General features: G+C 39.4%; 1 protein-coding gene across 1 annotated transcript; it reads right to left on the bottom strand.

Moving 5' to 3' along the window:
* Positions 1 to 259: 259 nt before the first annotated feature.
* apobb.1 (apolipoprotein Bb, tandem duplicate 1) lies at positions 260 to 19,132 on the bottom strand. The gene is made up of 28 exons (XM_079584432.1): positions 19,056 to 19,132; positions 18,438 to 18,467; positions 18,091 to 18,194; positions 17,865 to 18,010; positions 17,635 to 17,782; positions 15,435 to 15,587; positions 15,218 to 15,342; positions 15,041 to 15,126; positions 14,503 to 14,956; positions 14,303 to 14,417; positions 13,594 to 13,740; positions 13,290 to 13,501; positions 13,021 to 13,216; positions 12,749 to 12,928; positions 12,451 to 12,654; positions 12,119 to 12,286; positions 11,832 to 12,037; positions 11,571 to 11,750; positions 11,374 to 11,483; positions 11,086 to 11,293; positions 10,801 to 10,976; positions 10,124 to 10,284; positions 9,887 to 9,996; positions 9,392 to 9,765; positions 3,263 to 9,292; positions 3,052 to 3,157; positions 2,766 to 2,952; positions 260 to 1,486 (listed from the first exon to the last, which is right to left on the bottom strand). The coding sequence occupies exons 1-28, from the start codon at positions 19,108 to 19,110 to the stop codon at positions 569 to 571; spliced, it is 11,289 nt and encodes a 3,762-aa protein (XP_079440558.1). The 5' UTR covers positions 19,111 to 19,132; the 3' UTR covers positions 260 to 568.
* Positions 19,133 to 27,162: the final 8,030 nt, after the last annotated feature.

Here is a 27,162-nt window from a genome sequence, read left to right as displayed (position 1 = left end):
ATAAGTATGACACATTTTCACACTGTGCTCTTCACAGTTATAACATACACTGTATCTTTGTTGTTGAGGAAGAAACGTGTGTTTTTGCTCATAATCATACTGTATATATACAGGCAATTTGGCTAAACTGTCCAGGGCTGCATTTCTCAAAAGCATTGTAAGCATTGGCACCATCTCTACAATCAACTTAGCTCACAATGCTTTTGAGAAAGGTCATCAGACTATCATCACTGGAAAAACAAAATGAAAAGATTTATGGTATTGCATAATAAAAGTTCTTTATTTAGCCTCATCCATCATGCCATTAATGTAAGATACAGAACAAGGACGGAACTATATGCCACAATTGACATTTTTTGTACTTTATACCTTGATATTTGAATCATCATTTATACAAATAGAATAATACAACAGCTAATGTGGCAAGTATGGCATCAATGATTGCTTTTTAAACATGTTGGTACTGCACTTTGCAGTTAAGTGTCCAATGGCTTGGATGTCCATTTAAGAATGTTCATTTCAAAAGATGGTAGTGTTTATTTCATTTACTGTGTTCAGAATGACAATTTTACTGGAAAAAAGGGAAAGGAAGCTCAATTTGCTGTAATCCACTATTTGCCTTGAGCACTTCCTCAAATGCGGTAGAAATGTAGGTAAGAAATTGACCTAAAGGAAACAAGATGCTGAATAAAACGATCCCTTCAAGGCTATCTAAACACCTCAGGAACGTCTTGTAGGCGGTGTTAAGGTGAGCAGAAACAGCTTCTAAGATGTTGGACTTCACGCTGCCCACAAATTCTTGTGCTTTATCAACAACCTCTTGGATTAACTGTCCTAGTTTCTCAAGAAAGACATCCAGGCTTTCCACTTGCTTCACCACATCTGCCATCGTAGTTAGGAGACTATGCAGCGCAATTCTCACATTTTCTTTAAACTCGGCTACAGTGATGACCTCTCCACTGGGAAACACCATTTCAACTGTGTTGAAGTCCGCCATGAAGGGAGAGAAATATACCTCCAGGTTGTTAGCATATATATCCAGCCATTCTACAATTATAGATTTGATTTTCGTGCAGATTTCAGGCAGTGTAGCTTCATCCATTCCAGGCAGTTTGTATTTGGTCTCTCTCAGGACGTCGATGACAGCCTTAATCAGGACCTGGATGTTCTTTTGGTACGTAACAACTACAGTTCTGAACAGTTTAGATAGCTCACTATCTGGGCTGGGCTGGAGAGCATAACTGCGGGCATCTGAAAAGACTACATCAACTTCTCTGAGAATCTTAAAAAGTCTTTCACGTGGAATTATGATGGCATATTTTTCAACAAATCCTGCAACGCTTAATGAGATATATGTTAGCTTGTCCATAAAGCCTATGGACACATCACGTGCAGCCTGTAAATTGTAGCTGACCAAAAGTACTTTCTCATCTCCCTTCGGTGCAGCTCTGATGATCAGAATGTCAACATCATCCTCTGGTGCAGACTGCAAAAAAACACAATGATTACAATATAGACAATCATGTAAGTGCAATCATGTAAGCGCAAAAAAACTAAAATAGAAAGCAAAAGTTTCTAACATGAATTAATAGCTCGGTTTGAAATAGTATAATTCATGAGTTCACACTTACATACAATCAATTAGAGGTGCTGCTAAACTGTCAACAAATTGAGGTGAGATTGCTGAATATACATGCAGGTGCTGGTCATAAAATTGGAATATCATCAAAAAGTTTGATTTATTTCAAGAATTCAACTTAACAGGTGAAACTAATATATTATATAGATAGACTCATTACATGCAAAGTGAGATATTTCAAGCCTTTATTTGTTATAATTTTGATGATTATGGCTTACAGCTTATGAAACCCTCAAAATCAAAATCCCAGAAAATGAGAATATTACATGAAATCACACAGTAATCACACAGTAATATGGTCACTGAACCAGGTTTTGGGTCTTCTGGCAGTGTGGGCCGGTGCAAATCCTGCTGGGAAATGAAGGAAGCATGAAGTGCTCTGGACATGTCCTGGTCGACGGCTGCGCTGACTCTGGATTTAATAAAGCACAGTGGACCAAAGTCCTCTTTTCTGAGGAGAGACAATTTTGCATCTCATTTGCAACTCCAGCCGACGACACGGCTCCCCAAACCATCACTGACTGTGGGAACTTCACACTGGACTTCAAGCATCTTGGATTGTGTGTCTCTCCTCTCTTCCTCCAGACTCTGGGACGCGGTTTACAAATGAGATGCAAAATTGTCTCTCCTCAGAAAAGAGGACTTTGGTCCACTGTGCTTTATTAAATCCAGAGTCAGCGCAGCGTCTACAGGACATGTCCAGAGCACTTCATGCTTCCTTCATTTCCCAGCAGGATTTCCACACTGCCAAAAGAACCAAAACCTGGTTCAGTGACCATATTACTGTGTGATTACTGTGTGATTTCATATTCTCATTTTCTGGGATTTTGATTTCGTGGGTTTCATAAGCTGTAGACCATAATCATCAAAATTATAACAAATAAAGGCTTGAAATATCTCACTTTGCATGTAATGAGTCTCTATAATATATTAGTTTCACCTGTTAAGTTGAATTCTTGAAATAAATAAACTTTTTGATGATATGAAAATTTTGTGACCAGCACCTGTACTGTATATATACACCTCTTATTGTTGATTGCTGAGTGCTCTCCACTCGTGTTAATTATCTGAGCGTGCTCCTCCCGAACTTTGTTAATAAAACATAATCAAAAGAAATGCCACTTACTGCATAACGGCTGTAGATCCTCGCATTAATCTGGGACGGAGTCATTCCTTGAAGCTGGAAGCCCAGGTGGCCAGTTTTCGGTGTAGAGACCGAGCCACTTATACCATCTCTTCGAGCAGCATAGCGAAGGTTTACATCAGTGAATGTTGGGCTGGTGATGTCCACATTCAGGGTATGGCTAGGATCACTAAAGCGGAAGTAATAATTAATCATTCAGTTTTACAAACATAATTTGTAAAAATACAATATTTTTTACTTCAATTCAAATAAAAAGTTTTTTCATTACCCCATGCGAATACTATTTCTGATGTCCACAGTGAAGTCAGCATGTGTAAGCACAGCATTAGCTCCTACAACCAGGGCATCGTTCTCCATTGTAGTACTCATAGAGCCTGTTTTGTGTGAAAGCAAATATCTGTTAATCACACCGCCCATTCTTCATTTCTTCTTAGAAAATATTAGTATAATTTAATTTATTTGTCTTTGCATGCACTTACTGTCAAAATCGTATTCCAGCAACACAACTGGTGACTTGGCTGTAGCCTTGAGAACCGTTTTGTAGTCTGGGGCACTTCCATCTAGTTTAGCAACAACATCTGTGGTGTACACTGGAGAGATTCTTTTTGATATGTAATCAATTTTCTGCTTGGGTACACTGAGCTCCACTTTCACCACCTCAGAGATGCTAAGGTCACCAAAGGTGCTTGGTTGAGACAAGTCAATTTTCACATCAGCCGCCAGTGACTTCAGAAGATCCAGATCAACTGTGGCCTGGCCAGTATGAACTCCATTTGTGGTAAAACCTCCAATATTTGCTTCGTTCTTGGAAGAAAATTTCAGCATAGCGTAAACATGTTCAATAGCTGTCTCCACAGACAGGTTTTCATCCACTTCAAATGCTACCTTTAGATCACCATAATTCATTTTGCCATCGCCAACAGTCTTAAGAGCATATCGCATACTATTGCCATTCATATAGATGGATTCATCATAACTCAGATCTCCCTTCACGATACCACGGTCTAGGAATGTTCCATCAATGTTACCCTTTATGAGAGTCTCAGCGGAGATAAATGTACAAGTTCCTTCACCCTTTAAAGTGTTTTCAGCATTTCCCCTACCAACAAGCTTAATAATGGGAATGTCAAAGGTGTACTCTATGGTAAAAGTGGAATCCATTTTTGGATTGGCCTTGTTGTCAACAGTAAGTTGGTGGTTTGCTTTAGCTGTAAGAATAGGTAGGTTAACATTTGCAGCTGTGGTCACAGACAGTGCAGATTCAAAGTTATCTGGGTTCATAGTTACAGTGCTTTCATGGGTTCCTTCAATGTGGCGATTTTCCAGGAGTACAGAAGTGGCTAATTTTAGACCACTTTTAAAGCTCAGGCTGCTGGTACCTACAAGCTTTGCCTTCAGTCCCTCAAACTCAGAGGCAGTAATGGCTCCAAATCGAATTACCGGGTTATCCTTCCCATAGATTCCAGCATTAGCATTAAGGCTGAATATAGAGGACTTGAAAGAAACCTCTGATTTTAAATCGCCCAGTGGAAAGACACGAATGAGGCCGAGATCAATAATGGGTGCAGCTTTGCTCTTCTGATAGACAATCTTTGCATCGAGATCAATGACCTGGTCAAAGTTGGTCAACAGATGCTTAAGGCCAGTATGTTCATATAGGTTGATATTGCTGATTTCTGGCGTGTCAATTATCATAGTTATGGTTGAAAACTGGATAGGTGGAATACTGAATGGCACATTTAGGAATTCCAAATTGGCCTCTCCATTTACTGCTGTGTAAATGCCAGCCTCATATCTGTTGTTGGCAACTGTAAAATTGTGACTGTATCTGTATTGGTTGAAGCGAGCAAGTGCCACAGTGCTTAACTTCTGCATGTCCATATTTATGATGACGGTATAATCATTCTGGAGATCAAGCTTGGCAGATTGTTCTATGAAGCTGAGCTTAGTATTAGCCTTGTTCTGGAAATCAAGGACCACCTCAAAAGGATGCACTAAGATGTTAAATGCACTGGAAAGGGTACCACTGAGCAATCCATCAAACTTTGTGTCATAGTTTGCCTTCATCTCTACCTTCATTTCTCTGAGATTAGCCTTTCCAGAAGCATCCAGCAAGTAAGTGACCTCAGTAGTAGTACCACCTTCTAAAAGGAAATTAAAGTCGATGTAGCTCAGGGCAACACCTTCAGCATTTATTCTCTGTTTGACTTTTGAAATTCCACTGTTGCCATCTACAGTTGTGGTTATCCGGGCTGTTGTTGGAGTAATAATTATAGTTGAGACACCCTTTATGGTGAAATCATCAGACGCGTCACTCACAGATATTTGACCCTTGAGTTCTTCTTCCATGTTCAGAAGTAGTTTTAAACCATCCTGCTTAAGTATGAACTCATTAGTGTAAGAATGGTCACTGTTCCATGAGAGCGCAGGAATGCGTACCTTATCAGCATATGTTGTTTTAATATTTGCAGACATTCCATCCTCCAGCGCAAAGAAAGCCATGTTAAGAATGTCAGCACTAAAGGGGGCAGCAGTTACCTTCACAGCGCTCTTGGCCGTAGCCTGGGCTGAGAAGCCATAGAGTGACACTGAGGCTTGATGGTCAACAGCTAGGATGCTGTGAGTGATCTTCAGGGTTTCAGCAACAATCACACGACTCATCTTAGGGATGGCAACCCGAGCTGTGGAATCCAAGCTATATTTAAGGATGTCATATTCAGATGATCCAAGCGAGGTAACGTGCCCTGTGAATTGAGGGGTTTCTGCACTTTCAGTAGAGTTTAAGAATTCCATGGTAGTTCTCATGTTGAAAATTGGAATGGTGAATCTAACCTCACCATACAGCTTTCCAAAGCAGGGTATCATGACTCCATTGGGGACTGCAGGGAGTGTGAATTCTGGGATCTTCAGATCTGAGAATTTGTGCTTAGTAAGGTATTTAGGAATTTCAGGCAGGGAGATCTCTGGAAAACTTATCTCTGGCAGTGTGATGGACGAGATGTCTGGCAGGTGGATAATTCTAAGGTCGCCAAAGATGGCATCAGCAGATGGCACTTCATAGTTGGCAATGAAGTTCAATAGGTCTAATAGTCCCTGCTTGATATCTTCATACTCTATTCTGATTGGTGGCACAGTGTAATATTGCAGAATAGTAAACTCTGGAAGGTCAACCAATGTAGAAGGGAGGTTGATTTCCAGAAGCTTCTCTAAACTTATTGTTAAGGTGGGTACAACAAGGTCAGTGAGTGGAAAAGTGAAAGATGGGATCTCAAATTCAGTTGTTTTCAGTCTTGTTTTGACTCCATCACATATTTGCTTTAACTCACTGAAAATTGCCTGATCTTCAAGGATGCTTTGGATTTTTTCCATAACAGCACTGCATGCGTCTGTTGCAATGGCCACTACATGAGTGTAGATACCAGTCACTTGCTTCAGGACCTGGAGCATTTCTTCTCTGATATCCATGTCCATAATTCTCTTCCTGAGGCTTTCTGTAAGTGCCTCAATGTCAATGTAGACTGTACTATCAACAATGTCCTTGAGTTTTTTGACCACATCTGCAACTTTGACTGCTCTCAGCTCCTCAAGGCAAGAACTAAGAGATGACAGAGCATAACTGACAAATTCTCTGACTGCCTCAAGCTTTTGCCGAATCTCAAGTGACAAACTCATGGTGTAAAGATCACTTATTAATTCCTTGATTTTCTGGTTGGCCTTATCCACAAACACATTGTAGTCAAATGATCTAATATAGCCGATGCAATGGTTTAGGCAGTTGTTCAAATTCTCAATGATTTCCTTTACCTCTGTTGTTTTCAAGTAGGTGATGGCCTTATCCAGCAGCTCTGTGACAGGGATCAGAATAGATTTCAAAGTGCTAGCAAGAGCCTCAACAGTTTGCTCTATTTTGAACTTCTTGATTAGCTCAAAAACCTTTTTCAGAATTTCTTCAATCTTCTTGTCAACCCCAGATTTCTCCAGAATTTCTCTCATGTTGCTGTAGATGGCATTCAACCTGCTTCCTAGTACAGTAAGATATTGTGTTGCCATTCCAAGAGTCTTGCTGATTTCCTCTGTAGGGATTTGAGCCACCAAATGGTTTGCATAGTCTCTGAAGCTGGCAGAGGTAACAAAGTTTTTCACATCCTCAATGAACTTTCCTTGGTCAAAGTCAGCAAACTGTTTCAGTTCACCCACAATCTCCTCCAGTTTGGATTTAATAGCATACTGTTCCTCAAGATCTTGCAAGATGGCAATACTACTGCCCTTCAGTCTCAATACATCAATCTGCTCAATTAAAGTTTCAATAGCCTCAATGACAGCAAAAACTATGCTTTTTACATCATATTTCTCATTGAATGCATTCAATACTTCTGTTAGTCTCTGTATTGCAGTGTCAGATACTGTGCCACTTGCAATCATTTCCTTCACATATTGTTCTATCTCCTCTACATGAGTGTCCAGTTCAGTGAGTATCTTCATCACAAAAGGGTTTAGATTAATCAGAGAGGCCTCCAGGTCACCCAGAGAAAATCCATACTTGTCATAGAGAGCAATCAGGTCCTCCCTGATCTTAACAATTCTCCTCTCCAGATTAAGCTCCTTCACAAAATCACTAATGTACTTGGCCAAGTTCTCAATCTCTGCAATAATATCTTCTCTGTTGATATAATATTGCATGGTTTCAGCCATCCTCAAAATTGTAATTTTCATGAGTTGCAAGTCCAAAGGAAAATCCTCAATTAATGGCAGGCTGAAGACACGACTGTTAGTGTTTTTATCATATTTTAGGAAGGCTGAGATAAAGTAGTCTTGGTTGTCGGAGTCAACTCTGTTGAAGAGGTTTGTCATGACTGATCTAGTGCATTCTAATCCAAGTCTTTCTGGGGTATTGTAAGCACTCACATCTTGGCTGAACATATGGTTGTTAACCTTAGCTTTCACTCTCACTGTTGCCTTCTGCTCAGATGGGGTCAGGACAGTGTCAATCTTATTATCAAGGTTGGTTTCAATTGATAGACCATTGTCCAGATTGTGAGTTGTTGAGACTCTGCATTCGTGCGAGTGTGCGAAAGCAAGTGGTTCTACCTTCATAATAAATTTAGTGTAAGCTTGTGCGCTCTGTTTTCCATAAAGATACAAATCACCATCTGTATTGGCCATGGCATCAACATTGAATCTGAAGGGAACAGCAGTGGCGTGAAAGTTACCGTCAAAGCGTAGGTACTGAGAGTTGAAACGGGCATCACTGCCGAATGTGACTGAAAGTCCAGAAACCTCGATTTCTGTGTCATGTCTCATGTTAGATCCCATGAGTTTTCCAGTTGTACCACATTTGGCGGTGGCAACCAGATCTTCATATCTGATCTCATACGTGTGCTTCAGCTCATCTGCGTCAGAGGCAAGCTTCCAACTGCCAATCAGTTCAGCTGTGTATGGAAGTGCCTTAAACTGAGCATCATTAGTCAGGCTGATGTCCAGAACATTCAGTTGATTATTGATTTTCACTGAAGTACTAAATGGCTCAATCTGAAGGGAGAAGTCATGCATATATGTTCCATCATTGCTAATAGCTTTAGAGGTGAAAGCTAACGAGGACAGGGAAGCAGACAGAGAATTTGTATTTTCAATTTTTAGTTCAACAAATTTACCCTTCGTCTCAACCGACAAGGAAAGCTTTGAAGTGTCGAGGGCTCCATTGAAGTTGTTCTCAAGTGACAAAGGGATGAGAGGGCTTTTCAGTAAGGTTGTGCCACTCGTGGTCAGGCCATCCCTGGTCAAGGATAGGCTGCAATTATGGGAAGCTGTGTGTTCAACCAGATATGCAGAGGCATCACCTTTTACATCCAGCCCATTGCCATCTAGTGCTGCTATAAACTGGGAACGGATGACATTTCCAGCAGCAGGAGTGTCAGCACTAGTGTCAATCTTAATGTTAACCAAATCAAGACTAGCACTAGCCTCAGCCACATTTTGGATGTTCAGACCGAGAGCCTTTGCCCTTGTTTCTGACTTCAGAGCAAGCTGAGACGCTTTATAGGTAACTTCAGCGTCATGCATCAGTACGCCCTCAAATGCAGTGGTTTTTGATGTGACAGAGAGCTCTCCATTGGCAAACGCTGCTTCAATCGCGTTCTCTGCTTTGAAATGGTCTGAGTCTACTTTCAGAGAGGAATCAATTTTCGCCTCTGGCTTGAATGGGAGTAGGATAAGTGACTGCCTTAGAGCAACTTCACCATTCAGAGGACCAGCCTTGACAGAACCCATCAGGTTTCCATCTCCGGAGATCTCATCCTCATCAAAGTCAACCTGGCCTGTGTGTTCCAGAGAAACCTTCAGACCCAAGGGACTGTTTGCCTCAATCTTGCTGCTTGATTTCATCTTGATCTTTTCAGCAATTGTCATTTCCTCCAAATAAGTGACACTGGCGTCAATGAGCTTGTGATCAAGAGATGATTTCATCTCAACCCTCAAAGATTCTCCGGGTGTGCCTGCGGCTGAAGCTGATCCTAAACATAAGCAGAATAACATTCAAGTAATCAGTATTTCATTACAGATTACAGAACACGTTTAGTAAAAATATAGCTGCAAATAAAGATTACAAGTACCTTCTACTTTAAAGGAGAGGAGATCCATTGAGCTTGTTCCAATGACTTCAATCTTGGCAGAATAGCTTGGTTTCTCATCAAGTTCCCTGCCAGCTGAAGCTGTTGCCTCCATTTTGTAGAAGTTGCTGCTCAGCTTGCTGGACACCTCTGCAATTCCCATGAGAGGCAGTGACACAGACAGACTCTCAGGAACAAAGATCTCCGGAAGAGAAATCGTAATAGGACCAACCTCCAGGCCGATCTCTCGTAATACCAGGTTTGGTGTGGTCAGGGCAGCAGGGAAGTTGAAATCTCCAAGAGATTTCCCACCAAGAGGAATAGGAATAGAGATTGTGTAATAATTCTGTCCAAACTTGTATTTAGCAGCCCCCTCACTGTTAAAAAATAAAATAAAATATATACATATATATATTAATGTACTTAACATTAGTATGTGTATACTTAATTCTTGTTTCGGCATTTTAAAATGAATTGTCATATTTTTATTTCACTCACGCATTCAAGAACAGCGTCTTAGGGAAAGTGAATTCTGGCAGGGCAGGAATCCTAAAGTCCTGGACATATGGGATGTCAGCAGCAAATTTCTCCAGGAAGGCATTTGAGGCCTAAATGATTATGGATATAGAGTTATATTATAATATAATTTCTATATATTATATATTTTATGGTATGCTTTTCCTTATTTGAATGAATTTATAGGTTTGGGGAACTAAGGATTTCATTTGAATATACCTCAACTGATTGGATCAAGACATCACGGATCTTCATACCAGATGTGCCAGTCTGCTGGTCAAGAATATCACTGACTCTGGCTTTGATGGAATCAATGGGAATAATGTTGTGAATCTCAGTGCTGACATCAGAAGTGACCTCAGCCTCAATCTTCTCCGCATCTAAAAAAACATGAAAATTTGTTAATATAGCAGAGGACTTTTTTTTATTTGCTTATTTGCTGAATTTAAGGAAACACAATAAAAATTCTAAGACATTTGTATAATCCCATTAAGCATAAGTTTTTAATGTTTATGTTTGCCTGACAGACTTAAAGTTTAAGATAGTCTAAATAGTTTTATAGGCAGTCACATAAAAGTTACTCATTGAATTTGAAATGAGACATCATCTTCCTTTGGGGCATAACTTATTCAATTAAAATTCTATGAATTCATGAATGAAAGCGAGCCAATTCTAGAATTCAGAATTTGCTGAATTTATGTAGATCTTGTCACTCTAAAAAATGCTGGGTTGTTTCAACCCAATTTTGGGTCAAATATGGACGAACCCAGCCGTTGGGTTACATTTTTTAATTACATTTTTAGCCCAACGTGTGGGTTTGTCTATATTTGACCCAAAATTGGGTTGAAACAACTCAGCATTTTTTAGAGTTTTAGAATGAAAGCTTGAAATTTTACCGTATTTCAGAATTACTTTCTGAATAGAAGCCGTCATCTCAGGGAGCCTAAGGTCACTCTCAAGCTCTAGTGTAAGGACCTCAGAGTTTTGAAGTTTTGCCGTTACTTTAGCATCAGTCTGAAAATGAGGAACGAGCAGCTGAACCTGCAGCATGGCATCTTTCGTTGACTCTGTCCTAAAGATTGAATAGAATTTGAAACAATGAAGTTTATTTGTACAATGTATAACTATCAAAAATATATGCTGTTATTGTTAGAACATATTTAATATAGATATGTACATACTTAGCAAGGGCAAGAAGAGATGCCTCAGGTATGTTCTTGTTCATGAAGTCGATCTGGATGGAATGTGTGGCCCTGCTCTGAGTTTCACGGTCAACAGCATGAACCCGAATTCCAGCTTCCAGGTCGTAGTCAGGAACTTGGAGATCAGCCGAGACGCTGTATTTCTGTCTGTCGAACATCAGTTTGGCTGAGCCCTCAAAAGATATTCCTATTATATGGAAAAAGAACAACATTTCAGTTGACGAAAATATCTAGACGTTTTATTTATTTTGTAAAACAATGCTTTACCTTCTGCCTTTAGACCAAAAGTCACTGTGTCAACCTTGTTTTCATATACATAGTCAGCGGTAGCTGTGTATGCAGAAACATCGCCAGTTGGGTGGATCTCAATGGCAAATCTAAATACAGGTCAGTATTCACCTTTTAGCATTCAAAAAGAAGCAAGAATACAAACAAACAAACAAACAAACAAGTATTTCCCTTACTTGCTGTCACCAGTCAATGGGAAATAGGGAGTGGCATCACTGGAAAAGGCATTAGAATACTGCAGGTCACTGCAGTACTTAAAACCAGGGAAGAAAGGAGAGCATTTCTTTGCTTTCACATGTTCCATCATGGGTGGAATGGTCTTGGTTTCAGTACCAGTCACTGAGAACAAAGAGTTGCTGTGCAGAGAAAATAAAATTCAGAATTTCTATATCTTTAGAGCAATTTGACGCTTTTCTGTGTTGACAGAAATGTCTTACGTCACACTGATGAGTGTAGTTGGAGCTTGAGGTGTGGGAATGGTCAGCTTGAACTGCTTGTTGGTTACAGCAACCTTTACACTCAGACCGCTCTCATGGTAGATGTTAGTATGCATCTCCAGGCCAGATTCGACATATTCAGGTAAGAGAGCCCCAACTTCAGTCACAAACTCAACTCCGGCAGACGGCATGAAAGCCATCTCGCTCTATGTGAATAGACAAAGAAATGGGTTAATTAGGTATAGCTTGTAAAACTCTAGTTTAAATAAAAAAAGTTAGACCCATACCATGTCACGGGCCATTTTCAGTCCTCCCTTCACTCCTGGAGTAAAAGTACCAGACAGGGCAATTCTTAATGGGACTCCGGTACCAGTAGGTAAATAAAACTCATTGTCCATGAAGACGTAGTGAAGGAAAAGGTTGTTGTTTACGCTTGAGAAAAGGGTCCTTATGAACTGTAAAACAAATCATTAATTTGTTTATATATATATAATATTATATATAATTACCATGAAAGTACACTTAGACATTTGACCATGATCCTTCTTCATTATTGTGATGTTTTAGAGCATGGCAGATTTGCTAAGCACTAATATTTGTTTTAAAGCAGTGCACTTACATCAACAGGGAACATTTTTAAGAGTCTATCAGTCAGAAAACTAGCAGAGTAGGCCATTTTTTCCATATCCTTGGTTTTGAGATAACCCATTTCAGTACCCAGAAGCCTCAGGTAGATCATAGCCTCCGGATTATCCTGAACCTTCAGTTTCTGGATAAGCTTGTTCACATTACTGCTTATTTCCTTGACGATGTTCTCGGGGACCTAGAGTGAGAACGGTACATGAGTGATACACCAAAACAAAGAGAATGACATCAATGTTGCAAAATTAGGAAATTCAGTCATCGATTTGAAAGACCTCTTGTGTCTTTATCTTATCCCATAGGCTTGGGAACATGCGCTGCATAATGTCATCATTGCCACTGAACACGCTGTCAGCTGCATATCTAATGGTCTTCTGCATGGTGTCACGGAAGAAGCCATCAATACCAATCAGGGCATCAACAGTGGGTTCCAGTCCTTTACCATTCAATCCAATCTGTAAGTAAGAACAATCATTTTGTTATTTTAATTTATTAGTTTAGATCATTTAAAAAAAAAAACGAGTAAAATGTAATTATAATCCTGTACCTCAAACATGTCTATGTCATTTCCGAAAGCATTCATGGTCATCTCCAGGATGACTTCATTGGGCAGAAGTTCTTCAGACTCGAAGATCACATTTCCCTCTAGAGATCCAATCTTGTAATTGCGAGAGTATTTAGTTGAATCTGTGGCAGATCTGATCTCATTTCCTTGGAGGGCATTTCGAATCTTTTCTCTAAGTCTGAGAAGTAAAAGCGAAATTAGATACAGTTTTTATACTCAAAATATCCAAATGCATACAGAGTTATACTAACTCCTTAGTCTCTGGTGCTGTGGAGCTCAGGATGTTGCTGATATGAGAGTTAACAAAGCTCATAGCCTGACAGTTTTCAGCTTTAGGAAGAGCAGACACCAGCTGAGCCAGTTCAGAGGGCTGAGGGTCCTTCATCACGATGAGATAGGCAGCAATACGCTTCGGTATCGGAGCAGCAGCATCAAAAATGACCTTCATCAGCACCTCTCTGCCCTGTTAGAAATATAGCAAGTTTAATGTTAGCCAAACATACATTTATATTTGGTATTTTTAATTGTTTCAATTAGTTAATATATCTGGTTTACCTCGTCAGGGACAGAAGTGAGTCTAAAAGCTTGAATAGCAGCTTGCTGGACCTCAAGGGATGCAGCGGGTTGGTTTATGCATTGGAGAAACGCTGATTTCAGAGCAGGGCTTGCGGCTCCGACGGCAACAGCCATGTTTCCAATGATCTACGAGATATCAAGTACAGATTTCTATATCCACATATATTTCAATTTCAATTTATTAATGGATAGCCCCTTGAGATGCAACATCTCATTTTCAAGAGGGTCCAAATACATATAAACAATTCAACAGAAAATAAAAAACAACAACAATTTAGTTACTATAAGCGGCCTACACCTTTACCCCAAATCAAAGACACATCATAGCTCAGAAATGTTATGGCTATCTCAATAAGTAAATCACATTTACCTCATTACACAATTGGAACCCATGATATAAGAAATTCAATGTAAAGAGGTGTCACATAAGACCACCAGAGATCGAATCCACAGGAGGTAAATCAATTAGACAGTTACATAAAACAGAGACAATTACCAGCAATACCATTAGTAACATCAGTAACATTCACACAAAGATATTGAAATATAGATAACCTAAATCTGCGAAAAGATAAAATGGATCTCAAAGAAAGAGGGAGATTATTCCAATCCCTAGTAGCTTTAACAGTCATATCAGCTGTTATTTTTAACTTGGTGAAGCATGCTTAATGGAATAGGTTGAACATACCCTGAGGGACAAGTACACATGTTCCTGGTCCCCTGTGCAGTCGCCAATCTGTTCAAGGGCATAATCAGCGACTGCCTGGATCTCTGGGGTGACACTTCCTTCAACCTTATAGAGCCTTGGATAAGACAGATGAATGAAAGTTTAAATTCACACATGGATCAAACAACATGATTATTGCTGAGTTGTCCTTGTTTTCTCACCTCCTGACAGCATTGCTGAGGCCGTAGTAAATGGGCTTACTAGCCTTAAACTTGGCCATCTCTAGCATTTCCTTGACAAGGTCTCCAGATGGGTTGGGCACCATTCCCATGGCATACACTGCAGCATCGATTTCTACTGAGGAACTGTCAAAGGTCCTGAGAACCCGCAAGATGGCGCTGGTGCATTCTGGTGTGCCACACTGGAACAACGCCTGGTACACCAAGGGACGGGAAATCTCCAGGGCCTCAGGTAGACCAGCGCTCAGGCTTTCAGCATTCATTTTGCGCACCGTAGCGATAAGCTTGTGAGCCAGGTGGGCTCTGTTATGTCCACTGTTGGTCTCAGAAAGGCCAGCCAATTCCCTTAGAACAGACAGCATGGCCTCTTTATCCTGAATCGGATGGACTGTGCCAATGCTACCGTCGAGGTGCAGGGTCTTCATGTTGGCTACATCTATAGATGGGTAAATCAAGAGAACAGGATTACTTCTGCTCACTCTAAATGCATGCTAATTTAAGTGTCTGAATGATTGCTTACCATGCTCAAAGATTCTGTCGTTGTGCACAGACACTCCCACCAGAGTCAAGACTTGCTTTCCTACATTAGTAACTCCATACTGTCCTCTGTTGATAATCATAATGAATTAGCAGAGCAATAAAACAACTGATCAGTCAAAAATGAATTAAAAACACTTGTAGTTATCAATGAACTCACTTGTAAGAGAAAGGCACAAGCATGTGGTTTTCAGAGCAGGAGGCAGATGTCATGTGCTTCTGTGCATTATCAAACGTGTAGTTGCAGGTCTGGCTGCTCCTGATGAGCTGAGCAAGTGGGTAGTGCTGTGTGATGATGAAAAAGAAAACACATTATTGAAACCATCAGATAACCAGCACACAGTAATTTTGTCTTATTCAAAGACTGGATGACTTACCATGCCTGTGATAAGGGCCAGGGGACTGGTGTGGTCCTTGATAGGACTGAAATTGTCACATTTAGACAAGTCTCTGTGGAGGGTGACATCGGTGGCAATGTCCTCTCTGGCGTTCACGGAGTAGCCTGTCTTGCACACACCGTAGATGGTGGGCTGGTTTTGGGGGAAAGTTCTAATGGATTAGTACATGTATATCAATCTTTTAACAAATGTAAACTTTTTTGATGTTTCAGAGTCATGGGCGTCGGAAGCAAAAAAAAAGTGGGTAGGTCCTCCCCCAGAAAAATGTTACTGGAGTAAATGCCATTTCATGTATTCTGGTGCCTTTCAATTAAACAAGTAAACTAAACGTCGAGCGGTTCTTTGCTTACACGTCGTGTATTAAATGCACAGCTATCCTTGGATTGGCCCGCTGCTGATACCATGGTCATCATTGACAACTTAAAGCTGTTATTGATGTTTGCAATGCAATATTTGAATGGAAGGGTACAACAACGGCGGTCAGTTGCGGCTCGTAGAGAAATATAATGTGATTTCAGCGGAAAGGGAGTTTAATTAATTAGGGCATTCCTCAAGTGGACTGACGGCGCTCTGAAAAGCGAACAGACATATGCTCTGAATGTAAAAGTGAGTGGGTCCAATATCATTGGTCTTAAAAAGTGGGTGGATCTTGTCCCACCCATATACGCCGTGACATATCACCCTGTAGCCCAAGACTGGTCCCCCACTGAAGCTAAGCAGGGTTGAGCCTGGTTAGTACATGGATGGGAGACTCCTGGGAAAACCAGGTTGCAAACCAAGAGGTGTTAGTGAGGCCAGCAGGGGGCGCTCACCCTATGGTCTGTGTGGGTCCTAACGCCCCAGTGTAGTGACGGGGACACGTTAAACATCCTTCGGATGAGACGTTAAACCGAGGTCCTGACTCTCTGTGGTCACAATAAATCCCATGGCACTTCTCGTAAAGAGTAGGGGTGTAACCCCGGTGTCCTGGCCACATTCCACTCATTGGCCCTTACCAATCATGGCCTCCTAATAATCCCCATCCACTGAATTCACCTTTGGCTAAGCCACACCCTAGAATGTAGATTGACCAATCACAGCACAGCCAAGAACGAGCTCCACAGTGGTCCGACACTTCTTCACAGCGCTCCATTGACTTTAACACAGGCGTCTCATATTGTTGGTCTCGGCAGGCTATCACCGTCGTAGTTTTATCAAAAATAAGGTTAACCGTTGTGCCTGGGGCATTTGTAACACAGATACGCGTTTCCCAGAGAGGTTGGAGGGGGTGTCCGTTTTTTCCCCTTTCCAAAACCGAAGTCGACGACAAGTGTCGTCTTTGGATTAAACTGTGTGGACGTCCTCAGTCAGCGAAACCCCTCAAGATCAACAACACACTTTTGTCTCTAAGATACATTTAGCTTTTAACCTTACTGTGAAGTTACACTAGTTAGACAGTGTTATGCTGGTTTAGGTTATGATTTCGGTTCTCTAGCCTAATTGTTGATACGCTAGCACACGCTGCTAATAAATACAACGTTATACTTGCGTAGTCCGTTTGCTTTGTAAATAATAACGATTATAGAAGTGAATAGAGACCCAGCTCTGCATGAACAGAGTTGCTCCTGATATTGTGAGTCCCAGCCTCCGTCTCCATTAGGATATGCGCTGGGTCATGTTTTGACTGTGACCGTTATGCTTTTGCCTCTATTTGGATGCCTTGTTGTTGCTTGCGTTTCACCGGTATGTCTTGAATATAGCCTTCGAACGCACACTGAGCCCCTGCTGCCTACTTCTATCCGACACTTTATTTGCTGCTTTATAAAAGTTTGATCAAATTTCAGCAGGAAGAGCCGTCACAGCATAAGCCATGTTGATACCAAACCAGAGCCCAGATGAAGTAAAGACGTAGCAACAGTAACTAAGGGGGGCGGGGCTTAGCCAAAGGTGAATTGGCTCTATCACTCTCTCTCCTCTCTGCCTGTATCTGGTGTGTGGTGAGCGTACTGGTGCCGTTGTACTGTGGCTGCCGTCGCATCATCCCAGTGGATGCTCACACTGGTGGTGGTTGAGGAGAGACCCCGACATGACTGTAAAGGGCTTTGGGTGTACAGTAGTACATATGAAAGCGCTATATAAATGCCTCATTCTATTCTATATACAATGGTTCCGACGCCCATGTTCAGAGTTAATGACTGACCATTCTCCTGTTTCTGTCCTCCTCCAGCACAGGCACGGCAAGGGCAGAGATTAGACCCCTCTTGATGTTCAAAATGTTGACCGGTTCATCATCCTCTGGAAACAACTTGATGTCATCGTCTCCCTCAACGGTGAACTTCAGTGGGTTCCTGAGAATTGAGAGGTCAGTGTTTATTTAACACGATCAGTTTCTTCTTATCTGCTCGGTGTAGAGTGCCTTGATAAACATACTTCTCCATGGCTGCCTTGAAAGCCTCTGCACCAGCAGATGGCCCAAAGATAGGACCTCCTTTAGCATCAACATCGATCGCCTCGCTCAATGTGCACTCTGTGGTGCGCACGATGTAGCTACATGTGCGAGGGACCTCAATCTCAACCTGTAATATGTATGAAATTTTAAGTTTTATACAAAATAAAAATAAGAATATCTAAATATTGACAGCGTCGACATTTATACCTTGCAACTGGCCTTGGGACCATTGATTGCTCCATTCAGGGCATTTAGAGACTCTGTTTCGTAGGTGTATTCATACTTCTGAAAGCTCTTGTACCTTTTGGCCACTAGGGGAGCACAAGTCACATCTTTAACATCAAGGACAGTGCATGACTCACAACATTAGATTGCTTTTCTAAAATGAAGTGATCAATTATAAAGAAAATGAACAGATTCTACTAGTAACTCAAAACTTAAAGATGATGGTTTTCTTATTTGTTTTATTCCTGAGAGCACTAGATAATATACTGTATATAATTTCTTATAGACCATTTATATTTTATTAAACATGTTAATAGTTTAGCACTTACAAAGGCATGGAAATTCCTCGTCTTGAGCATCTAAAGTGAAAAACAACCAGGAGTATTATACAAACAAAAAATGACCATTACCATATAATATTATTCAATTTTATTCATTAAAGGGACAGTAGACACAAAAATTACCCCCCACTCAAGATGTTCCAAACACACACAAAAGATATTTTGAAGAATGTCAGTAACCAAACAGGTTACCCATATTTGTCAAAATATGTTTGTCTTCACTTGAGGGTAAGTAAATTATGACAAAATGTTCATTTTTGGGTGAAACATCCTTTTAACAACAATAGATAAGAATATTCAAAAACACCAAAAATAACTAACGAATGAATACAGCAACAGAAACACAATTTTTATATATATAGTTATCATCTATGATTTTTATTTTAAATACTGACATACAAAAATATTTGATTCTATTTTCCGTTGTATAAAAACAAATGAGTACGATTAGAACTGACACATAGCCTATATTTTATTCAACTTGTATTTAACCAGGAGAGACGTTTAAGAGTGAATTCTTATTTTACAACAACAGCCTGGCAAATATATTATTTAAAAAGTATATTAGTAAACAAATTCCACTAGTCACAAATCCTCAGTACTTACTTGCCACGGCTATAGCACACAGAAGCAGCAAAAGGCAGAGCTTATTGTCCCCCATGATGGGTTCAGTTAAGCTCTTTCCTTAATTCGGATGGAATCTGCTGTATTGCTGCTGTCTAAGACCTTATATATTAAGGCAGGTCCTGCAGGAATGGGAGGAGAGACGGCAGTTTTGAGTCCCCACTCCAAAGTTCATATCTTGTGCCTCTGTGGCAGGACAAAGGCAAATGCTTCATGTAATGTCAATGGTCTTTCAAATAGAGAGAAAATGCTTTTTTCAAGGAATTCTGTTGATTGATTCATTGATTAATTTAGCATTTTCCTTTCTTCAGTGTAACCTCTTATTGATATACAGAGAAAATGTATTTAGTTAATTAAACTACCAATTTTTTTTTTTTGTACTAAAGAAGTCATTAGACTGAAGGTAAAATTTGTAAAAAAAAATAAATAAAAAAGTTCTGTAGTTTAAAAAATAAATAAATTCTAATCTACCTTTTAAATATGTAGCATCTCCACAACTTCCGTACGGCTGCTCTTGCAGTAACGTGATGGCAGAAGCCTGTCCTTCATGCCTTCTTTACTGACGATCGATATGTAGGACATTAATCATCAAAATCGGACTAGGTCATAGTACTAATCTTAGACCCACATTTCACTATACATTTTATTTTGACATCATTTGCCGAAGGCATTGCCAATCAGACAACGACTAAACTGATAGACACTGAAATAAATGATTAAACCTTCTGCCCTTTTGTCCTGTTTACTTTATTCACTAACCTCTTATTTTCTGTTGTGGGTAAATACTAATCACAATTGTCCAAACAAGTCTTTTTGGATACAGTTTTATTTATCCAAGGCCTTCGGTTGTTAATTGATGGAAAGCAGAATATACTAGAACGGGTCCCTAAACATCCTTATAATCATCATGAGGAACATTTATATGTTTTTCCTGTGATGTATTGATTGCTGAAAGGTGTGTGGTCTCAAAATTCATTCAAAACTTGTGTTTTTGTATAAATGCACTGTGTTCACTTATGTTTGTAAAGGACAGCTTGTAAGACAAGAATATCACCTCTTCCAAAGAGAAATGCTATCCTCATTTTTGGTGCTGGGTAGTAATCGATTACATGTTGGTGTTATAATTGCCTGACATAACTCTTTCATGGGTGGTAAAAAAATATTTATGGCCGGTAAAGTTTCTTAAAGGGATAGTTCACCCAAAAATGAAAATTCTGTCATCATTTACTCACCCTCAAGTTGTTTCAAACCTGTATGAGTTTCTTTCTTCTGTTGAACACAAAAGAAGATATTTTGAAGAATGTTGGTGACCAGACAGTTGATGGACCCCATTGACTTCCATATAGGAAAAAAAGATACTATAGAAGTCAATGGGGTCCATCAACTGTCTGGTCACCAACATTCTTCAAAATATCTTCTGGCAAAAAGTTAGCTCTGATAAATATATATATTTAAATATTTTTAGTCATTGTTTTTAATTAAAAAAATATGTTAATTTTAATGTTTTATTATTTAATGACTTCCTTCATGAACCCCAGTCTGGGAACCCCTGACGTAATGTACCTAATATTTAATGCACTGTTATTAACAAAAAATTTGAATAGGCCTTTATTTTCTTTCTCTTTGTATTTTTACATCGATATGGCACGAGATTATTCAAATCAAAGTGATAAACAAATTTGTTTGTAAAACTACCTCTCCAACTTGCCGTTTTTATAAAAAAGTCTAGAAAAAAAATATGCAGCTACAAAATTATTTGAATAGCAATGGTATATCAGATTTTTTCAGTCTGGTTTTAAAACCTTACACAGCACAGAAATTGCCCTTTAAAAATTATTTAATGACATTTTAATGTCCACTGATGCTGGTAATACCATGGCCTTAATGATGTTAGATCTCAGCTCTGCGTTTGATTTCGTTGATCGCGGTATCCTGCGGTATCCTGCGGTCACGCTTGGAGCAATACATCGGTGTAAGAGACAGCTACTCGACTGGTTTCGGTCCTTCAACAGAAGATTCTCTGTAAAAGTAGGGAAATATTCTTCTTCTGTAGCACATGTTACATGTGGTCAGGGTTAAATTTTAGCACCGTTACTGTTTTCACTACATGCTACCCATGGGTTCTATATTTAGAAGAATCGTTGTTTCGTACCATTGCTATGCCGATACGCAGCTTTATATATAAGCGCAATGACAGGTCTGCCATAAATCAATTGATAGACTGTCTTCAAGATTTGAAAGCATGGTTAAACAATAACTTTCTCCACTTGAACGATGACAAAACTCAAATTGTCCTGTTTGGGCCTACCGAGAAAACTGATTTGAGCAATGTTGACTTAGGTTCTCTTACTCCATATCGTTCTTCTTTTTTTTTGCAAAGAATCTGGGAGTTACACTGGATAGTGGCCTAAAATTGAACAAACAAATCAATACAGTTGTCAGTTCTAGCTTTTACCACCTTTGTAGATTAGCTGAAGTTAAACCATTCCTAAATAGGAAGAGTTTTGAGATTGTAATCCATGCTTTTATTTCCTCACGGCTTGATGTAGTTCGCTATATCAAGGGCTGGAAACAGGACCACATCACGCCTATTCTACGTTCCCTGCACTGGATACCTATTCAGTATCGCATTGATTTTAAAATGTTGCTGTTTGTGTATAAAGCGTTAAACAATCTCGCTTCTCAATACCTTACTGGGTTGGTTACGGAACACAAACCAGTCAGATTGCTCAGATCACAGACTAATCATTTATTACGAGTACCAAGATCCAGACTAAAATGCAGGGGTGACAAAGGGTTCCCAGGTTAGGCTATGGAACGAACTGCCGTCATCTATCAAAACAGCGTCCACAGTGTCTGAGTTTAGAAGTCTTTTGAAAACCTACTTCTACTCTTGTGCTTTTAATGTATGTGCGTATCTATACGACAAATGTTATTTGTATTTCTCGTGCCATTTATACGCCAAAAATAGTTTTTGTGTGCATGATACGCACTTTATGGCGTGTAACAGTTAAATCAGATCAAATGCATTCATATTATGAACAGCAGCTACGCTAATTATTTCCCATCTGCCCTTTTTTGTTGTTATCTCAGGACGCCTGTCCCGAGATAACTCAAATAGAGTTCGTCAGCTCCAGTTATGTATCCAGCCTCTCATGGAGACTTCTGATGCCCCAACGCCTGTGAAGAGACGACCCAACGCCTGTGAAGAGACGACCCAACGCCTGTGAAGAGACGACTCGACGCCTGTGAAGAGACGACTCGACGCCTGTGAAGAGACGACCCAACGCCTGTGAAGAGACGACCCAACGCCTGTGAAGAGACGACTCGACGCCTGTGAAGAGACGACTCGACGCCTGTGAAGAGACGACCCAACGCCTGTGAAGAGACGACCCAACGCCTGTGAAGAGACGACCCAACGCCTGTGAAGAGACGACCCAACGCCTGTGAAGAGACGACTCGACGCCTGTGAAGAGACGACCCGACGCCTGTGAAGAGACGACCCAACGCCTGTGAAGAGACGACTCGACGCCTGTGAAGAGACGACCCAACGCCTGTGAAGAGACGACCCAACGCCTGTGAAGAGACGACCCAACGCCTGTGAAGAGACGACCCAACGCCTGTGAAGAGACGACCCAACGCCTGTGAAGAGACGACTCGACGCCTGTGAAGAGACGACCCGACGCCTGTGAAGAGACGACCCAACGCCTGTGAAGAGACGACTCGACGCCTGTGAAGAGACGACCCAACGCCTGTGAAGAGACGACTCGACGCCTGTGAAGAGACGACCCGACGCCTGTGAAGAGACGACCCAACGCCTGTGAAGAGACGACCCAACACCTGTGAAGAGACAACTCGACGCCTGTGAAGAGACGACCCGACGCCTGTGAAGAGACGACCCAACGCCTGTGAAGAGACGACCCAACGCCTGTGAAGAGACGACCCAACGCCTGTGAAGAGACGACCCAACGCCTGTGAAGAGACGACCCAACGCCTGTGAAGAGACGACCCAACGCCTGTGAAGAGACGACCCAACGCCTGTGAAGAGACGACCCAACGGCGATATGTTATGCCCTAAATCTATGATTAACTAACTGTATTTTTGTATGTACATTTCTGAAATGCATTTTCTGTAAAGCTGCTTTGAAACAATATGTATTGTGAAAAGCGCTATACAAATAAATTTGAATTGAATTGAATTGAATTAATACGCTACGCACAGTCCCCAGCCCTAATCCTACCTAAGGGTTTTCAGTGTAGCATGCACGCAAACAACTTTTTTGGCGTATTTTTGGCACGAGAAATAACATTCATGGTATAGATACGCACTTTCATGAGATCGTGTTGGAATGTTTTATTTAAATTTTGGGGATAATTTTTATTTCTTGTACAGCACTTTGGTCAACCAGGTTGTGCTTTATAAATAAATTAAACTTGAAACTTGATATACGAGTGAGGTCAAAAGTAGTCTAAAAGTAATCAGAAAGTAGTCTGATTATATTAAATGTGTAATGTAATGGATTTGAACTAAAAATTTTGTCAGGTACTTTGGACACCCGTTTTTTAGTAATCTACCCAGCACTGCTCATCGTCATATCATTGAGCAAGGCCAGTAGCAACATGAATCTTTACCCTCTGTGTTTGAATATGTCTCTGGAGTGTAGGCTACTCCGTAAAAAGATAAATCCGTATAAATCTATGTATTGTAAATAATGATTAAAGTGACATTCATTAATATTACATTTTTCGTTTAGTCTGTCTTCTAGGACCTGTACCTACACTGTTTGGTAGAGAGCTCAACCCTAACTCTGAGAAGATGCCATTTTTCTGTTAGGGTAAAAATATATATATTTAAAAATGTTTATTCTCACTTTTCTCTTTTATATTTATATAATATTTGGTTTAAATTTAAGCTGGTAAAATGCAAATAGTCTTTTAGTTGGAAAATGAGAGCACACAGCAATAATATTTTATCATGAACACTTGTTTAAAAGTCCACTGAGATATCAAGGTTCAGATATTGACAGACATGTCTTTGCTAACTTACATAAGATGTGTAAAGAGAGGCGCGCTGATTTCATATTATCTCTTTCTTTCTCGTTACAGTGCTTTTTCCAAAATAAAGGGAAAGAAAATGTTATATTGAAATATATAAATTAGCGAAAATAAAAAGTATTCTTTTACTTTACCTGGTTTTGTGCTAATATCACACTTTACAATATGGTCCACTATTATGCATTAATTTATGTTTATGTACTAAACAAAATCATCAAAATAAGTCACATTCTTACAAATGTTTTTATTTTCTTTAGAAAATCAACATGTGTTCCATCCTTGATAATAATTTTAATGGGATTTGGGAGGACTGGGTATAAACTGAAATGATCTCCAGCTTATCCCTGATTGGTGGAATTAGTTATGTCACAACTCTCCCCACATTACAACCATACCTGGTCTCCCCAATAATTTAAACGTAATTTGCCTCAACATGTAAAGTCATAACATAATCATATCTTTGCAAATTAACATTAGCTAATGATTAAATAAAGCAGACAACTGGAAGTTAAAATGCATGACTTTGACCCGTTGTGGTAAATAACACATTAATTTACACATTAGTAGGCTACTATATGTTGTTAAGGAATTAATACATGATTAATTAATAGCAATTCATATTACTTAATCTTTTAATCAGATAGACTCTTTATTAGTTGCTGATGTGGTAATCATAGATGAATGGTTTAGTTCTGCACGAGTCATAAATGAACTCGTATTATCTGTGCAAGTTAAGCATGAATAAATGCTTATGCTATTTTGATTAGTATTAGGCCTACTGTTGATCAAAGACCTTTAAAACAGTCATAAATCATCAGTTTGTCAACCCGGTTCATGTTATTATAGTAGATACATTATATTAAGTGCATATCTATATGACGAATGTTATTTCTAGTGCCATTTATACGCCAAAAATAGTTTTTGCGTGTATGTGATACGCAGTTTTCGCGTGCATGAAATGCACTTTATGGCGTGTATGCACGCACTCCCCACCCCTAATCCAAGGGGTTTCAGTGTGTAGCATATGCATGCAAAAAAAAAAAGTTTAAATGGTAGGCTACGAGAAATAACATTCGTGGTAAAGACACGCACTTTCATGAGATCGTGATGTATATTTGCACATATGTATGCATGCAGACACTGACTCATTCCCTCATTACCGTGGTTATTATTCTACACACACTTTTATTAGTCTCTGAGCCAGCTGTTGGACACATGTGTGAACTTGACCTCAATCTAGTATACTGTACAAGAGAGATATGTACAGACATAATCAAACACAGACGGTTGGGTAATACTGTATGATAACTGTTATCTAATCTAATAGACCATAAATAAAAGCCCTTTTGTGAGGGTTTGCATGGGTGACTTTGTCAGTGATTTTATAGAAATGTTATAACAGTATTTATTATTAATCATAATACTACTAAAAATTCACTTTTCTTTATTCAGGTGATAGAACCATTTGGGACTGTCATGTTGGTCTATTGTGCTGTATAATGCTAAATCAATTGGACCAAAATTACATTACTGAAGTAAAAACTGAATGTACAGAATGTGCAGTGTGTATTGGCTCAGAAGCATTTGAGGTTTGTAATACACACCATTATCAACATTACTCTGATTACAGGTTTCTGATAAGTGTTCGAGCACATACAGTTCTGTAATATTATGCAATAATGGCAGCATAGCTCACGTAGGCCTATATTAAAACAGGCAAAGAATAATTTTGTTGTATATAAATATGATTATACTAATCTGAAATGGCAAGCGTAAAATAATGAATCATGAAAACCTATTCGAATGAGCTAATTTTACAGGCCCCTTTTTTTAATAGACATGAAAATGCACATTCCGAACTTATATGGTTGTAATTCAAGAATGCTTTGGAATATAGATGTAAGATTGGTCTTGTTTTAAAGAAGACATTTGGCAGATTTGTAGAATTGAAACAAATTAAGAAAGTTAAAAAGAAAAAAAGTTATAGAAGTTTGAGTTTATGAAAATGTACAATGTTAAAAATGTAATTATTCATATTTTATATAAAATATATATATAAAACCTGGTGGACTCTAAAAATGCAAAAAAACAAACAAAAAAAAAAGCCAAAAATCTTGTTTCAAATTTTAGGTTGATATCTCAGAAAATAAGCGTTCAGTGAGATTTAGTTTGGGCGCAGTACCACACTTCTCCATTAGTGGACATTACTGCCCATATAAGAGCGCCTCCATTTCCATATGTTGTTTGAGTCTGAACCATTATTTTTACAATTTTCATACAATTTATGAAGTAGACATCCTATTCAGAAGTAGTGTTAGAAGTTTGGCAGATTTTAAAATTAATTCAATCTATAAGAAACACAGAAAGAACACGTAGCCTATGTGCATTATAGCTCGCTGACACATCACTAATGCTGAATCTAGTATTTTTTTCTTTATATTAAAAAAAATGTCAGACCTTTTTTTCTAAAAGAATTGAACGGTTTCTAAAAGAAAAGAACGATAGCATCTTTTGAACTCTTGGCATGAAACAAACTGAGGTTTCTACCATTCTTTCATGATTTTTCATGTTCATCACTATTTCAAAATAAAGGTCTGAACACGCCTTAGGAGTATGAACATATTCTTGTTGCAAATTGATCAATTACGGCTCCTCTGTAATTTATTTTGAAAATCAGTCACCAAATATGTAAACTAGAGATTGTAAGCTTTGAAATGATATATAGTTTGTCAAGATTAGTATAGGATATTACTGTTTTAAATATGTAATGGCTGTGGTGCCAATACCAATATAAGGAGTTAAACGGATATTTTACATATTTATTCATTCACAAACGTGTATATGCATCCATTGTTTGATAGCATATACATTCATTTTTAGCAAACACATTTGTTTATTCACATGCTGCACGAACTTTGATCGGGACATTGAGTTGGATCAACCTTCGTTCCTGCATTGATGAGCTTATCTTTTGTCTTGGAGGCAAGTTGCACTTTTTCGAGTAGATAATGTCACGGATCTTCTTCGCTTTTGT

This window comes from Phoxinus phoxinus, assembly GCF_949152265.1.
Source record: "Phoxinus phoxinus genome assembly, chromosome: 16".
Classification (NCBI taxonomy): Eukaryota; Metazoa; Chordata; class Actinopteri; order Cypriniformes; family Leuciscidae; genus Phoxinus; species Phoxinus phoxinus.
This window is presented reverse-complemented; position numbering and strand designations above follow the sequence as displayed.

What these genes read in the sequence shown, in the direction of transcription:
- apobb.1 (XM_079584432.1), bottom strand. Translation starts at nt 19,110, where the DNA reads ATGGGGGACAATAAGCTCTGCCTTTTGCTGCTTCTGTGTGCTATAGCC. An exon ending in CCATTGACTGGTGACAGCAA is followed by an intron (nt 11,484 to 11,570) that starts GTAAGGGAAATA and finishes ACCTGTATTTAG; the next exon opens with ATTTGCCATTGAGATCCACC. An exon ending in CCTCTCCTTTAAAGTAGAAG is followed by an intron (nt 9,293 to 9,391) that starts GTACTTGTAATC and finishes GCTTATGTTTAG; the next exon opens with GATCAGCTTCAGCCGCAGGC.